Here is a 17,236-nt window from a genome sequence, read left to right as displayed (position 1 = left end):
CAATTTATAACAAAAAAGATCTTCGCTCAAACGTACAATAGTGGACCTTAAAGCTTATTGCTTTAAGGAATATTTTCAGATATCGCGAGATAAACTCCGCATCCTCTCTGTAACGCAGCAATTTATTAAATTAAAAAAAAAAGAAAGAAAAAAAAAAGAAAGTTAAATTATTCAGACTTGATTGGCGATTAACGCCAGGAAGCGGGATCGCACCGTCCGTGGGAATTGACAAAAACGAAAAAAGGGACATGAGTAAAGATGAGCAATCTCAGCATTCACAGCGATGAAGCGTGATTCAGCGGTCGACGATGCACGGAGCCCGCTTGGAGCAACTTGGCCGAGCGAGAGCGGCTGAGTGTACCGCTCTTCCGGGAATCCATATTTCGCCAATCGAGTCTCTGGCTCTCTGGTTCGGCCGTAGTTCGCCTCCTCCCGCCCGACCGATTTCGTTTCATTCAGGTCGACAACGACTAGATCGAAGCATCGTCTTGCGACGTGATTACGCGATGTGTTGTACCACGGCGATTAAGTTTTTTTACGTTGCGAGAAACATAATTGAACGATCGATCGTGCGATCAAATAATTACTTAAATATTCGTAGCCAAAATGTGTGGAAGAAGAAAGTTACGGTGAATCTATATACCATATATTTATATATTAGTATTTAAAGTGATTAAGTGCAATGTGAAAATGAACACGAGCATCGATCAGTCGATTAAGGCGCTAATTCGAGCCTAATCTCGACGAAGACATCTCGTCGGACTTACTTACGAGATGTAATTTTGCTGGAAACCACGTTTCGACGCCGAAATTAGGTGAGAATGCTCGACGTTACTCGATGCGAGATGGCGACGATAAATGATCGATTCGCGAAGAAAAATCGTGAATTCCTTCGTCGAATTGTGGACATTTCTCAAGATTCGGACACCGTGCATCAGATACCATCTGAAATGACGGACTCTGAATCAAATTCGGGATCGAAATCGAAATCGAAGAGGGGTAGTGATAAGAAAACACAAGTGCCCACGAGTTGCAGACAAACCCGTGCGATGCATTCGCAGGTGCATGGAATACCCAATATTGAAACCGTGGAACACAAAACCGCGTCGGAAAACGACGAGAAAAACAACGATGAAGATCCCGATAATCGTCCCGAATCTGAGCAAATAATGTTGCCGTCCGGTAAATATCTAATCGGCGAACGATGTGTGAAAGCTGTACCTCTGACTCACGTATCAAAGTATGGGAAATCCCGATAATTTCGGATCCTCGTCTTTCAGATCCGTCCAAGTGGAACTCGAGTCACATAAATGAATGGCTTCTATGGTGCGGTCGGACATTCGCCATTAGATCAGGATCCATCGCAGCGATACTTCCGTCGACCGGCGAAGAACTGTTGCGATTAACGCTACAAGACTGGCAGGATATCGGCGGGACGGCAGGTAGTATCTTAGCGAGACATTTGGCTCATCTTCATCTACAAGCCACTGGCGTGCGTACTCCGGGTTTACTGCAAGAAAACGAAAATAATGAGAGAACTGGTGAGTCTAAGCTCAAAATCACTATTTTCTTATTACGGATACTATTAACAATTATAATGATTAATAAGATTGATATGTCAGTAATTTGAACCCAGGTCCAAATTTACATTTAAATTTAGATGTTCGAAATAAATTCAGGTTTTCTGAAAAATCAAAATTTGGCTCGTTGGACTATTTGGGTCATTGGAATAGTCCTAATAATTTAAAAAAAAGTTACCTTGGATAAATAAAATTATTCATATTCCTATTCTGATTCGGATTTTGGATTCTTCCAATATCTGAATTTTGATATCAATTACTTCATCTAAAAACGACAGGATATAGTTTAGTCTTTTAAAATTATTTTTAGATTTAATGTTTATATTTAGTTAAATATAAATAATTCCTTAATAATTTTACCAGAATATAGTTTTCAAGATCTGCCACTGTGTTATCTATTTCTCACTTACTTCTACATATAATGTACGCTTAAAACAGGTCGTAATAACATTTTTTCTATTGGCGACAATAACATCGTCGCGTTTACGTATATTAATTGCAAACATAAATCCAAAGCGATTCACACTATAAATCTAAACGTTAAAGCTTTTAGGAAAGCTTAATAGGCATTTGGTCTTGGACCTGTCACGATTGAATGGAGAGTGACCGGAAAAGGCTAACCGTTCCCCAAGGGCCGATTCTGGTCCAACTGGAGCTTATCTAGAGCTTTAACGATGGTGGCGATCTATTACAGATAAACGCGGTCCGGCAGGAAAGTAAATATCGGTATCTTCGAACGGATAGTTTCGCCCCAGACTTTCTTTCATCACCTCTGTCGCTCGCATGACCCGAAGGGAAAAAGCAACATATGTGCCGAAACGTCCGTACATGTTGAAATCGTATAAAATCGAGGCGATTGAGTAAGAAAGCGATAACCCGAGGAATAAAAGAGAACAGCCTACCAAGATCGAGCCAAATTTCATTTCATACGAAAAGAGATTTCTACGAGGGTGGAGTGTGGTATTTAAACAAACATTTTATATAATCATGTTAGCAGTAACAAGAATAATACAATATAGACAGTATAATACATTATATTAGAATTGGTCTCGACTGCGTAGTCACAATAAAGCACGAGAAAACGAGGTGAAAAAAAGAAACGTAATTTCCCTTTGTCTATGCTCTATTCGCCCCTCTTTTTCGTATACGGAATACACTTTCGAGCACCATCTCCTCGGACGTAGAGGAAGAAAAGCGAAAAGTGAGAGGTACCGAACTGTGGCAGCGTAAGCCTCCGAGATATATCGTCCGTTTGAATAACGTTGCAGCTCTCTCTCTCTCTCTCTCTCTCTCTCTCTCTCTCTCTCTCTCTCTCTCTCTCTCTCTCTCTCTCTCTCTCTCTCTCTCTCCCCTTCCCTCCTTCTCTGCCTCCCTTTCTCTCTCGTTTTCAATGTGTGCGTCGCCCATCTCGCCCCGGCAGCAGCCGTTTATTAAACGAATCAGTGTTATCGCGGTGAGAGAGTCCTCATGAATAAACCATCGAGTGTTTAGGGCAGCGGAAAGGTGGTGCCACGAGGGGTTACGAGCTTGCCGCGCGACCGCTTTTACCCCTCTTTCAGCTCTCCTCCGAGGGCAGGCTCTAACGGGCTTGGGGGTGGTAAGCTCGCCGCGGGGCGCGACTATATTGTTTTCGTGATGAGCGGCAAACGTTCTCTGGATCTTGAATGTATACGGGATAATTTTACGCGTCGCATCTCCGTCACGCGTCGCTTAAACTTCTCGCCTTGTGTGTGCGGCATGCACTTTGTATCTAAGCATACATGCACACGTGTAAAATATGTGCATCCACGATATCCTCGAATGAATCCATTCGAGCCTGCCCTTCGAGCACTTTATGTCATCTTTAGCACAACAGTCGAATAGTGAAATAAAATTTTTCACATTCTCCCTTCCTCTCTTTTTTCTTTTGCGTATCATAGTCGGGTTGGCGCATCTGTAATATATGAAAGCGTTGTATATACGAATCTTTTTATATCATTACAGTCCTTTGTTAAAATTCAAATTTCGCACCACGTTTCCGTATGTCTTTCTATTCTTGTCGATTAGTCTGAAATGCAACGTAATTCTTGGCAATGCACACCATTGTTCATTAATGTTACAGAGACTGAAAAATATAAATATCTTCTAAGCTGACTCAACTAGTATTGACAATAATAGATGCGATAATATTTAATATTCCATTAAAACTTCTATTATAATTATAACATAAGCACCGACGTCTATAAAGAGCAATCACTTCAACAGAGAGTTCTGTGCTAGATCATTTTCATAAAGATGTACAAAAGGACTTTAAAATATTTTTTTGTGTTCTGTATCGGACGAAAGAGGGGCGATCATATATTGTACACTTTTAGTTTACGTCTCCGTATAAGTCAGATGAAGTAATATAAAATAATAATAGGTACATAATCTATTCAAAAATTTTCCAATTCTTTTACAATAGCGCGTCCACACAATTACGTCTTTCTATTGTGATTAATTATCATGCTACATCGAGAGAAATGTCTTTGGGAGGCACAAGTTTCTTCGTTTTAGTGCAAAACTCATAAATCAGTATTAATGCATGGACGCGTTATCGCGATGGAGGACTCCGGATGTTTCTCCACAAATATCTCGGACCTTTTTCTCCTGACATTCTTTCGTAGACGTTTCACACAACACCTCAAGATAATACTACCGATTCACTATTTGTTAATAAGCTGCTCGTACGTGTGTGTGTGAAACTCAGTCATTTTGAAAATCGCAAAACACAGACAAGCTCATATACAGAAAAAGCGATACAGTACGATAACTAATCACAACAGAAAGGCGCGATAAACGGGAGATTATTTATTAAGACCGCTGCTGTAATAGACAGCACCGCTTATCGCACTTATCGACGTGACATGTCGGCGATATATTATAAAATTTCAGAAAATTTTTTATCAGACGACGCGTATATCCAAGTTTTTGCAGAAATGTGATCTAAAAAGAAACGATTGCTCCGAACAAGCGTTTGAGAGACCCATTTACGAGAGAAGAAATTTCGAATTAATTTATTTAACTTTGGCCATCTCGCTCGAGATCTCGAAAAGATACTTGAGTAAATTTCGAAAGAGAAAATGAGACGACAACTATATAGGTAAGTACTCTAAAGCGCAGTACGTCAGAAGAGGGGGTGTAAAGGTATTCCGTTCTTACCAAGACCAAGAGTGGGGTGCGCGAAGGGCTGAAATAACCAGGGGCAAAGGTCGCTCAGTCGTTCTCTGCCCACTGACTGGCGGAGTTTTATTCCAAATGCATTTACCTTCCGTTGACGATTGATGTTGCATTGTGGCGTGCGTGGGTGTACTTGTCTGAGATGTGTAGAACGTCATCAATATCAGTGAAATGAATCTTAATTGATATTCCCTGATTTGTATCCATTATTTTGCGTGACAATTGGTTCGCGATGAAGCTGTTCGTGCTACGTTCGCTCGTGTGACCGTCCGAGCCCCTGTAAAATTAGTTTCTATTATTATTCCGCCGACACGAGAAATCCATAACGATGCATGCTCTTTCTCTTTTCAAATCAAAAAGATGTAAAATCGCGATAAACATTAAGACTGCAAGATGATCGTCGTGCTGAAAACGCAAGAAAACGAATCCTCAATGCGCGAAATAACTCTTCAGAGATGATGGGCTTGTCGTTTATCGGTTTCCGAAAGCGCACAGGATTAGGCTAAAATAGTTTAATTCGGCGCGTAATGTGGAGAATTCAAACGCATCCTTTACATCTTCAGCAGGACACCAGATTGCACCCTTCGGCCGCTGCGATTTTTTATAATGGTAAATTCAGAAAAACAAAAAATTAAAAATTAAATTTTTGAAAATACTGTCGCAAGCATATCATCCTCGTCGCTCTGTATTTACGGGTAACGTGCAACGCGTTCAATGCAGAAAAAAATAATTTGCGCGTAACGAATACAATAGCTATTAAGACAGTGTAAAAAATAGAATATTATATATAATAAAACTTTAGTGTAGAGAAAGGATATTAGAATAATTGCTCGGGTTCTCATATACTCTCACAATAAAATCTAAACCGATAATCATCGTAAATCTTTCTCGGATCTTGTAAACATGACGGAATATTTACGTGGACAATGCGGAAATACAGGATAAAAATCCGTGTCAGTCAGAACGAGAAGACAAGTGTACTGAGAAAAGCCGGCGATCCATCGTTCTGTCTCTCATGGTCTAAGCGACTCGATCTCAAGAACGTCTCGAGAACGGGGTTTGGTGCATGCGTGTTCCGTTTTCTGCTCGCAGATAGGTTCAGCCTCCTACAACGGACTTGCTCGCTGATTGGATCAACGGCTGGAGCCAGTGCCTCGGGGGCGGTCGGAGGCGGACAGGTTCAGCTCTGGCAATTCCTGCTGGAACTGCTCTCGGATTCGTCTAACTCGTCCTGTATCGCGTGGGAGGGCTCGAACGGGGAATTCAAGCTCACCGATCCGGACGAGGTCGCGCGTCGTTGGGGCGAGCGCAAGAGCAAGCCTAACATGAATTACGACAAGCTGTCACGCGCGTTGAGGTAATTGCATAAACGGATATATGACACAATCGTACATATCATATCGTTCACCTGTCTTTCCTCTTCCACATATCTCATCGATCTCATCTTCACCAGATCTCTCTCAAGATTCTTGTAGATTCAAAAATTTTGACCGCTTTGAAACGTGCTTTCCCCCATGCTACGTAGCGCTGTTGAGAGAAAAAACATTGTTATTTCGCAGATATTACTACGACAAGAATATAATGACGAAAGTTCACGGCAAACGTTACGCTTACAAGTTCGATTTTCACGGTTTGAGAATGGCTTGTCAGTCGCAAGCCGGCATCATGTTGGAAGCGTCAACGTCGTCGCGTGTAACAAATGCGAGCTGTCATCCTCATCATCAGACTCATCGCTTATATCCAGTGGGATCTGCTCATCACTCCGTATCGTCCTCATTACAAACGGAATCGTCGCCTTCCAATCAACAGCAGCCACCGCCACCACTGCCACCACCGCACTATTGGTCATATCGATATTCACCACCGAAATAACATTGTCTTCAATCATTGTTAGATATAAGATTATGTTGGCCGATGTCAACTTGAGTGGATGATAGCCCTTTTGATTCCTTCTCTCTCTTTCATTCTTATCTTGCACATATTGCCACTGTTTTTTTTTTTTTTTTTTTTTTTTTTTTCATATTTTGGACTCAGAAATGACTAGATATATTATATAAGATTTTTATTGCCTGAAAGACAATAGAAATTTTATAAAAATATTTACAATTGAGCAATGAACATAAATACCGTTATAATGAGATCGAAGATGACAAAAATATTAACCAGTAATGATTGACAGTGATATCAATGATTCGAATCTAATCATTTCTAGCTGAGAAATGATACAGTTAACTTAGTCTCAGTTCTCATTGTCAATTGACACGTCGTAGGGACGAACTGTACATACATAATAGTACTAACGTGAAATATTTCAGACGTTTAAAGTGTGGCAATCATTGGGATTCCCTCCGTATTCTTTCACAATCGTGCTCCGAGATGTGCGAACCTGTAAATATACATACACGAAGCAATACAGCACATTCTTATTTCCTCGTTATCACGACTACTACTCTTGTAGGATCTACTACATCTTAGTAGATTCTATACTAACTCGTTATTAACCATAATACTTTTATAGAATCGTATACTTGCAATGTATATTTTGTAAACACGACTTTCTATCTAATAAATATAACGTAGAAAATAAAAGTCTCTCACATTGTGTAAACCGATTGAAAATAAAGACGTCGAGGCATCGCTAGTTTGGCTGCTCGTAGAAATGGTAAACGAAACGTATGTCATCTGGCCCGGCGCAAATCTTAATTCGACACTCCCTGCGATTATCTACGCTGCAAATAATCACTTATGATTACGCAATCGCGAGAAGGCATGCCGTAAGCAACGAATCAATTCTAAACGGCGCTAAGCTAAATTGTGATTAATAATACCGTTTTGGAGGGGATGCAATTTGGCCCGACGCGATCCGAAATATTCGTGTGATTATCACCGTTGGCGCGCGAACACACTCTGAAACTCTAAAGACCGCGTCGATAGAAAGCGCGGCACGCTTTCGACCAATCGTCGGTAAGTTTTCCATCTCGGCCCGGATGCCGTAGATGTCCCCACGTGCCAACGCCAACATGTCGACCAGTCGGGCCAGTCGAAAACGCGCGTGGCGCGTGGCGTCGCTCGTGGTGGCGCATGCTCAGATCCCCCGGTGCCCGATAACTTAACTCCTCTTCGCTCTGCCAGAAAAGGTAAACTGGACCACGCTGGATGCTAGCGATTAAAATCCATTCGTTACGTTACGATCGTCACGTATCTTGCCCGCGAAAACGTGGGAATGTGTTTCCTAGAGCGAGAATAATAACGTCTCATATTTATTTCCAGCTCTCCGGCTCGCTCAAACATGTCTGACGTGGAAAAGTGAGTATATACTAGGGTGCCTTCAGCTTCTCCTTGCCTTCCCCGTTTTTTGCGCGACTAGATTTGGTAGATTTAACAAAATCACGAGTGCGCAAAGCTGCACGGACTCGCAGGAAATGTTTAGTAACGGGGAAAAAAGTTTCACGTGTAGTAAACGCACTTGCATTGTATAATAATTGGGTAAACTTTCATTGTTGAAAAATATCAATAGAAAAATTTTTCAAGCATGTAAAAAGTATACGCATAGTCTATGACAGCTGACAAACAGGCATAATAAAACAATATATGTATATTCATCTATTGATAAAACGAGCTTTCAATAATATTGTCACATTCAATAAAATTATTTATTTATAGCGACGATGTGCCGTCCGCAATGACAGCGGGCGGTAGTATGGACGTTAATACTGCGCTGCAAGAAGTTCTAAAGAACTCTCTTATTCACGATGGCGTTGTGCACGGGCTCCATGAAGCTGCTAAAGCTTTAGACAAGTAAGACACAGAAATATGTAGATCGATTATAATAGAATATAATTAGATGTATGTATGTGGTGGGAAACAGAAGCTTTTTCCTTTGAAATGGATCTGATTGATACATCCTGTTATCTGCACCTTTCTGCTCCAACACATAAGACAAATATTATGTCATAAATGTTAAAAACAATCGTTTTAATGATGGATCTTTTGTATTCCAGGAGGCAAGCCATGCTCTGCATCTTGGCTGATAATTGCGACGAACCGATGTACAAGAAATTGGTTCAAGCATTATGCAATGAACATCAAATTCCGCTGATAAAAGTAGACAACAACAAAAAGTTAGGTGAATGGGCTGGCTTGTGTAAAATTGATAGCGCAGGCAAAGCGCGCAAAGTTGTTGGCTGCTCGTGCGTCGTCATAAAGGTAGACTATATTGGAACTTTAACTTTTTTGCTCTCCTTTCTCGTAAAATTTGTTGTAATTAACAGTACATTAAAGAGATAATTATAAAACATATCGCATATATGATGATAATTGGGCTCCCTCTACTGAGTAGAACCCATAAAATGAACAGACCGTGCTGTTATTATGCCTTGCTGAGATAGTTTTTATTAACGTTTTCTTCTCTGTCATTGTTATTCCATTATTGAGTAAGTGTTCATTGCTTTTAGGATTTTGGTGAAGACACACCAGCTAAGGACGTTCTAATGGAATATCTTAAACAAAGCGCTGTACATTAAAATCTTTTAATAAAATATTTGACAAACTAAAATATGATACATTTGTTTCTGAAATTTCTTTCTTAGAATTTCAGTTAAGAAATATTATAAATATAAAGATTGCAACTATTTTTCCCTAATAAATTTCAAAATGCGCAAAAATTGTGAGATTATCCTTACTGAAAAGTGTTGCAACCTTTATGTCCATGATTAGAATACTACATAATTTAAAAGAGAACATATAAAGAGATATATTTTATATTGATGAATACACATATTCTTAGTAGTGAATACTCTATGTTATCATTGTTTAGTTTCCGTTATCATATTGCAAATATTCTTGTGATTTTCCCAATCTTTCACTTGACATTCTCTACGATAAAAAGAATTATCAACACTATGTTACTCTTGAATGCGTTTAACGTAACTTGTTAGTAAATCCTCAAAGTATTTCCCATATACCTGCTGCAATACCAAGCTTCCTTGCATCTGGAACATTGTTTCTTAGACGGTTCTTGACATAACGAACACTTTTTCGCTTCTATACGATCTAACTTCTCCAAATCGTAGACGTCGCTTAAAATTTGCGCAGCATCTTTGATGTAACTTGTATCCGTTGTAAATAGGTATTTGGACTGATGCCTAGCCAATTTCTTCCACTTTTTATGATATTTTTCCAAAATAGTTGACTTTATCTATATTTAATGTATTTAATCTTGTATATATAATTTTGATAATCACACACACACACACACACTCACACACAACAAAAGAATAAGAAATAACGAATGTATGTACCTGCGGTATAACTTCCACACGAACCGGGCAGGTTGAGTCTGAGGATGGCATCGCCGGCGATATGTTTAAGTAGGATAACCATCTCTTAAGTTCTATTAAAGGAGCGATTTGATCGAGTACATCTTCATGCAAATGTCTTTGCAACTAAGACATAGAATTAAAAATTCTACTTAAAAAATCGTAAATTATATTTATGATATAATTATCGACATGAGTATCGAGATGATAATTAGTACCTTCGATAGCTGGGACAACCTGTGCTCTGTGATTTCGTAGTACGGAGAACATTTCGGATTAAGAAGTAATTCTCGCAAACCGAACCATACCTGTCCCTCTCTCTTATTCATTTTTCCAATTTCATTCGCCTTAATTTTCCTCCAGCTGGCTTCATACGTCATCGCCTCACCTGCACGAAGATTAATGACAACTCAGCTATTTATCGTCATATTTCGTTAGGACACGCTGTAAACGGAAAATGGATGTTATTACCGTCCTCATTTTGTTTCTTCCACGGTTGACTTTCTATCAGCTGCGCCAATAAGTACGGAATGTCGTGGATCGCCAGCATACGCGAAACTGCGCAAAGGGGTAAGCTATCCAAAATTTCAATTAGATAGTGAAGAATCGAGATACACCGCATCCCAATGTCGAACTCGAATGCCTTCTGCTTCTCCGCTATTTCTTCCAAACAAGAACTGGCGTGCGTGATCAACAAATTCGGTATTCATAACAATTTTTAACGTACACCGTAATATATGCATAAATAATACAAATACGCATCCTCTGCCAAGTTTATCATCTGCAGTTAAAATAGAGAATAGTATCTTACTTAGCGTCTTTGATTTCAGATCTCTCATATATGCCTGTGGTTTTTCCATCAAGGAGCGTCGTTACACGTTGAACGGTGTAATCGATGAGATCGATCACCATGTCGTCCACCGTTTGCGCACCTTCGCAATGAAACAATATATTTTCCAATAACGAAACCACAATAACTTCGTGATAAAGTACACTGTACAACATAAATGTATTTGTCGGCTCGTCATTGAGATCGATCAGAAGCGGAAACACCTTGTGCTTCCATATGTCGATTTGTATAGCTTCGTAGACAAGAATAGGAATCTAAAAACACAGCTCGATACAAAGAACTGATATCGTAACAGAGATAATTGTGCTGAAATATAATTTCCCGTGATTTGCTTACATAGAAAGAATTAAGTATTATTAAATTTATAACTATATAGAAAATTGTATCTCAGCACATTTATCTCTCTTTTCCCTTCTGATTGCGATGTATATATACAAATATTGCTTCGCTCGTTGTATTTTACAAATCGTTGCTCCTAATTATTTACTTTCTTTAACGAGATAAACCATTCCATGACGCTCTCCTCGCGCAGTCCAGTTATCTCAAGCACACTCTGCTGATTTAGCAACGCCAGTTTCTTATGGAACTCCAGCCAGCTGAAAGATACTCGTGCGTTTTCACATTGATTTCTAAATTGTACCGAATGACAAGAAAATATGCGAAAATGCGAATTTACCTTTTGGTACCGACGTTCTCCAAGTCTGAAACATTCAAGCTTTGCACGAAGGCCTCGATTTCCCACGGCGGTATTATGTATTCCATCTGATCTCCCATTCTTTCGGGAAGAGAGAACGGCTTTCTCGAATATCCCCGCGTTCAGATTTTTCAGAGAATAACGTTCTCTCTTATTACTAATATCTCGCGCGCAAAAAATAAGTAAGTCTTCTCACGCGTGCAAGAGTACGTTTGATCAATAAATCGTATCCAATGTATTTTTATACAGAGAGAGAGAAATTGTATATCTATTTTGTCTGCAACTTCGCGGCAGTGATGCGAAACACAAATAAGGTAAAAATGAGAAAAAGATATCTCGTTTCGAGCTAAGATCAAAAAGCGCGTAACATTATTTTTTTTTTATATTATATAAATACATAAATATTTACAACGTGTAATAATGTCTACTCGGTGGGGGGTCCTGTCTCTCGGGGTATTTCTCTGTAAATAAATAATATAGGTGTGATTTTATTATTTCAATTTGTATCACGAATTTTATTTACGTTGTTTTTTATTGCTTTAAAATTTTTTAATTTTGCGCTTCATTTGAGGCTAATATTTGATTGGCTGCTCCGTAATCGGTCGTCGTTAACGGTTGTTAACAGAGGTTTCTGTGATAAACTCAAGTAGTTATACGAACAAACTGGAGTAGCGAGGAGTGTAGCGAAAAAAAACACATGATAGTTTATTAAAAATTAGTCTTGCACACACAAATAAAACTTTTCTATTGTCTACTACAATACAACATTGCTCTCTATAACAATAACGATATTGTTGTGTAATATAGGTGTCTTGATTAATGTTTTATATGACATATTTGGGCAAACTGATAAATAATATAATCCATAACAAATTTAAGATAATTAATTAATTAATACTAATTAGAACGAATGTCTGCAGTTTCTTTCTTCGCATCTGAAGAAAAATTTCCAAAGTTCCAGTGTATTCCTGACCATTGGATCATTGATATCTATGTTGTAATCGTCTTGTTCTTTCAAATCGGACATACTTTCTGAAACATCTGTACATCCTTCTTTCAAATTTGTTTTTCTATTGCTGCCTAACTCATCGTTACTTTGCTCCCGTGCATCGTCCCTCTCTTCATCTTCAGCATCTTCGTTGGAGCCTTTATTTCCCACATCTTTATCGTCCTCGTCACTGTATATATCTTTCCTCGAAATTTTTTTACCAGCGTACCTGCGTTAACAATATGAAAAAATTGTGACATTTTCAAGATTTCATTTACATACTAATTCTTTTATCTTTCACACGTGCAAATATAAAATACTTATATAAAATTTACCTCTTATCCACTTTATCCAAGGCATCAACATTTTGTCTGCGAATTTTAGATAGCCGAAATTCGTCGTCCGAGACATCGCTCTTGTCGTACGGTTCCACTACTTTTGCTTTCGTATCTTCCCGCTCTTCGTCTGAGTCGAAATCCGGTTTCGTTGTAATAGCATTCATTTTTTCAACAATGTCAACTAAACTCTTTTCAACCATTTTTTCGTACTAGTCAAGATGTTGTCGAATAATACTGCTGAATGCAAAGAGAAAAGGTTTTCTGTGGTAATACAATAAATGCGACTTTATTACAACGGCGTAACTTTCTCACTGAATCGCTCGTTGACTAAATGACTATCGGCAATCGGCACACCTCGGCAACGGAACTCGCCTTCGACGCTCGGCCGGATTCGGCCATCTCCGGAGCATGCACCGAACAATGCCGAACATACCCGAAGCCGCCCGAAGGCAGTGGAACAATAAACATGGCGCGAGTGCCGCGAGTCCGTCCGTCTGCGGGTCCTGTCTCGGGGATTAACTTCAAACTTGCATGTCTCGACCCGGGACGACGTCGTCGGCGGTAAACGACGTCACGCTTGACAGGGACGATGCGTCGCACGTAGTATCGGCGTTTTTTCACCGCGACCGACGCAATGGACGCCGCGCTCGTCCAACATTATCGTCGCGCGACGAACTCGTAGCGGCTACGAGTCCGAAGTCGTAGGTCGTGCGGATGGCGGTGCGGGAGAGCAAGATCGAGTCCGTGGCGGATCCCTGTCCCGTCAATCCCCGTAGGATCGGCCCGCAAAATGTGGTGCTGCGCCTCAGGCGTAGGGAGACGATGGGCTGCCCGTACCCGGGCACCCACGTGCACTGCGCGAGGCAATTCTATCAGAATGTCTTTCCCAACTTCACCGTGATGAACGTGGAGAAACCGCCGTGTTTTCTGCGCAAGTTTAGCCCGGACGGGAGGTACTTGGTGGCGTTCAGCGCGGATCAGACGTCGCTCGAGGTGTACGAGTACCGCGGAGCACCGGCCGCCGCGGACTTGTTGGCCGACTGCGAAGGCGAGTACATCGGCCACAAGAACGACGACTGTAGCTTTCACGTACGAAGTAATATCTTCGCGCGATTTTTCAAGGTACTGGATACTAACCGACTCCGCGCGGCGTACGCCTTTACTTTGCGGATTGTAAAGTTTAAGGAAAAGAAAAGAGAAAGAGAGAGAGAGAGAGTAAAATGGAAAACCGGTGAAATTGGTGTACCAGCTCTGAAACGTATTTGTAGGTGAAGTGGATTATAAATGTAGTAGAAAGCAACCAGCAATTGAACAGAGAATGCAGTCTATTCACCGATGACGCTCGATACGTAATCGTGGGCTCGGCCGCTCATATCCCTGAGGACTTGAGGCCCCACTTTTATCAGGTAGCAAAAGATTCTTAATTACTTTCGCGTAGGATTAGTATTCCTTCTCGAAAAGGAGCTTGACCAAATGTTATTTCTTTTAAGATTTACTCCAACAACGAGGCACTGACACCAAATCCTAGATCGCCGCTTGAAGATTACAGCTTGCACCTCGTTGATTTAAGAGGCGGAAAGCTGTGCGATACTAGACATTTTAAAGTTGACAAAATTTATTTGTCGCATAATCAAGGTATACGAACGATATTTGAATCACTACTTAGCTGATCAAATTGGATTTAGCGTTAGACGAATGTAACTTGCCAAAAAGAGCAAAGATTTTTAATTACACGCTTAACTACTTTTGTTAAAACACATGGGAAATATTTTATTGCATTAATGGTCAGCTAAACGGTTAACAACGCATTGAGCTTAGGAATATATTTTTTTTTTTCTACACAGGTCTGTATTTGTACAAAGACATATTAGCAGTTTTGTCTGTACAGCATCAAACCATACATATTTTTCAAATCCTTGATGGGATGTTTATTAATGTCAGGACAATAGGAAGGTATATTTTACTAAACGTTACAATTATTAACAACTTGGAGAATACGATACAAATGACGTATGTGTATTATAGGTTTTGCATGGAAGACGATGCGTATTTAGTGACGAGTGCTTTTCCTGGGACTAATTGTCGGCCATTTAAGGATGTTGCGATAAATAGTCTGAAGCACAGATTACTGGTATACTTGTACAAAAGAGCGGAGTACATAAGCTATGTGACGAACGATCCTTATGAACTAAGGAGATTTTATCAATATTTCGATCAGGTATTTGAAGATACTTTAATTTTTTTGTTACTTAAACTCTTCTACGATTGCCGATAGGTAATTTGCCAAGCAGCTAATTGAATAAAATGCTTCAGCTAAATTCACTACGAATGTGGAAGATGCAGCTGCTCGATACGAATCATATCTTGGTGAGGTACGCGAGCGAAGAAGTAGCGACGTTGCAAGCGAACGAACCAAACGCGCAGCCGGCTTTGTTAGTGGTTTACGACATGGTTATGGCGAAAATTTTGGCGGCTTACGATAACGCGTCGACTCAATTGTTAACCCAATTCGAAAACTTTAGCGACTTCTTCAGAAATGCCAGAATGAGCACGGATTGTCAGTACATGTGTTCGCCTTCTAATAATATATATGCCAGGTATGTGACATCTCGCATTTTGATATTAATACACACGTGCGATACATGTTCGAACAATTTAAATCAAGTACCCCTTATTTTTCCAGATTGTTGCAGCAGAGGTTCAAGCAAACGATAATAAGCGCTAGATACGGAGGCGTTACCGAAGCCACGAAGAGGCTGCTCGCTCAGTTACCAATATGCGCGCAATCCTACTCGAGTTCTCCGTACTTGGATCTATCGTTATTTTGCTACGATGACAAATGGGTGTCCATGATGGAACGTCCCAAAGCGTGCGGGGAACATCCAATACGGTTGGCGACTCATTTTTAATCCGGCGACAAAAAGTTATTTGAGAAAACCAATTTCTGCCTGCGTGTTTTATTGCTAATTTCTTTTCTCTTTGCAGCTTCTATGCGCGCGACTCGGGTCTCTTAAAATTCAGGATGTACGCCGGCATGCTGGGACGAACAGCACCAACGGCTGCGAGACGATTAGTCGCATTTACGTTCCACCCAACGGACCCATTCGCAATTTCGGTGCAACGTACTAATGCAGAATATATTGTCAGTTTTCATGTTAGGCACGTCTAGGTCTTCCCTTTCTCAATATACATTTTACCAACGTACAAACTGATTTCTTACGACGTTTCGCAAGAGTTAAGATCGCTGCCGCTAAAGTACAAAACGGAGTTTACTTTTCGACTAAAACTGTGTTACAGCGCGATCACATGCAGAGTTAAATAGATTCGAAGACTGTCACGACTATTAGTATGTAAGAAATGACGATGAAATGTAGTTTAATATACTTTTAATACAATTAAAAATCGAGAATTGAGATTCTTAAAAAAATGCAAGACATTTGTGTTGTAGCATTACTATTGTAATTGCGGTATCGCCCATGAAGGAAAATTTTAGTTTTGTCCTTGTATGAAATATGAGTTTCCGAAGAGAATTGCCATTCATTTTATACTTTTCTTTTGACTTTTTCTAATCCCTGTTTGAATTTCCGGCTCAATATAGATGAGCCAAAGTACCACGCTTTAAAGAGAAAACATCAAATAGAGTATAGATTTGCCCTCGTAATACAAATGTTTCTTTTAATCATATCCTCTTTAATCGAGGAATTCTCTCTTAAACAAAGGTGTATATATATTTCTTTTTGAGATCCAGCTCTTTCCTTTATAATCAGGGATGCTTCTGTATAAACAAGAAAATGCGGGATGAAGGCCGGATTAAATCCAGAACCGCGATTTTGTAACTCGCGTTATATATTAGCGGGAAAATCTTGATTATTTTATTATTATTTTGTCAAAGTTTTACTGAAAAACATTTTAATTTATATTTAAAATTCTGAGAGTCTTATATAAGAATTTTATAAAATTCTGTAGCATTTTTCCACTAAAGGGGCACCAGTATATAACGATCGTAACCAATCAGAACACGCGCCGAGAACGCACTATGGCGTCAGTCATGGCTGATATCTGTCCATTGGGTGCAGAGGGTCGATTGTGTATCTTGCTTCTTGAAATGAAGTGAAAATTACAAAAGTGAACAGATTTACTAAATTTCAACAAATAATAAAATTGCAGATATTTTAATGAATTTCCTCACTTTTCTACTAACTTTTTGTGATATGCAATTGACCCCCAGCTCTCGGTCTATTTCATTCGTAGTCTATGGCGATGTCTGCTA

The 17,236-nt window shown here is 39.8% G+C and overlaps 4 protein-coding genes across 4 annotated transcripts; 3 read left to right on the top strand and 1 right to left on the bottom strand.

Moving 5' to 3' along the window:
* Window positions 1-901: 901 nt before the first annotated feature.
* On the top strand, window positions 902-6,807 carry LOC143908056 (DNA-binding protein D-ETS-6; the record flags this gene model as incomplete). Its single annotated transcript, XM_077425329.1, is given in 5 exon segments — window positions 902-943; window positions 945-1,182; window positions 1,281-1,541; window positions 5,871-6,135; window positions 6,338-6,807. Coding segments are annotated over 5 exon segments (1,119 nt in total), but the record flags the coding sequence as incomplete, so codon positions are not given.
* Window positions 6,808-7,810: 1,003 nt separating this feature from the next.
* Window positions 7,811-9,338, top strand: Rps12 (ribosomal protein S12). The gene is made up of 5 exons (XM_077425326.1): window positions 7,811-7,915; window positions 8,049-8,084; window positions 8,442-8,576; window positions 8,780-8,984; window positions 9,233-9,338. Exons 2-5 carry the CDS (start codon window positions 8,068-8,070, stop codon window positions 9,299-9,301), a joined length of 426 nt encoding a protein of 141 aa, XP_077281452.1. The 5' UTR covers window positions 7,811-7,915; window positions 8,049-8,067; the 3' UTR covers window positions 9,302-9,338.
* Window positions 9,339-9,424: 86 nt separating this feature from the next.
* Window positions 9,425-13,285, bottom strand: Zmynd10 (zinc finger MYND-type containing 10). The gene is made up of 9 exons (XM_077425309.1): window positions 12,964-13,285; window positions 11,623-12,857; window positions 11,434-11,542; window positions 10,908-11,200; window positions 10,568-10,773; window positions 10,315-10,484; window positions 10,079-10,222; window positions 9,743-9,975; window positions 9,425-9,653 (listed from the first exon to the last, which is right to left on the bottom strand). The coding sequence occupies exons 2-9, from the start codon at window positions 11,718-11,720 to the stop codon at window positions 9,584-9,586; spliced, it is 1,323 nt and encodes a 440-aa protein (XP_077281435.1). The 5' UTR covers window positions 11,721-12,857; window positions 12,964-13,285; the 3' UTR covers window positions 9,425-9,583.
* A 162-nt stretch (window positions 13,286-13,447) lies between these two features.
* Abo (de-etiolated protein 1 abo) lies at window positions 13,448-16,496 on the top strand. The gene is made up of 8 exons (XM_077425308.1): window positions 13,448-14,088; window positions 14,235-14,372; window positions 14,457-14,601; window positions 14,811-14,919; window positions 14,992-15,184; window positions 15,280-15,563; window positions 15,650-15,856; window positions 15,952-16,496. The coding sequence occupies exons 1-8, from the start codon at window positions 13,681-13,683 to the stop codon at window positions 16,133-16,135; spliced, it is 1,668 nt and encodes a 555-aa protein (XP_077281434.1). The 5' UTR covers window positions 13,448-13,680; the 3' UTR covers window positions 16,136-16,496.
* Window positions 16,497-17,236: the final 740 nt, after the last annotated feature.

This window comes from Temnothorax americanus, unplaced genomic scaffold (genome assembly GCF_048541705.1).
Source record: "Temnothorax americanus isolate GAGA-0224 unplaced genomic scaffold, ASM4854170v1 Scaffold9, whole genome shotgun sequence".
NCBI lineage: Eukaryota > Metazoa > Arthropoda > Insecta > Hymenoptera > Formicidae > Temnothorax > Temnothorax americanus.
Note: the sequence above shows the minus strand (reverse complement) of the source record. Positions and strands in the feature narration are given on the sequence as shown.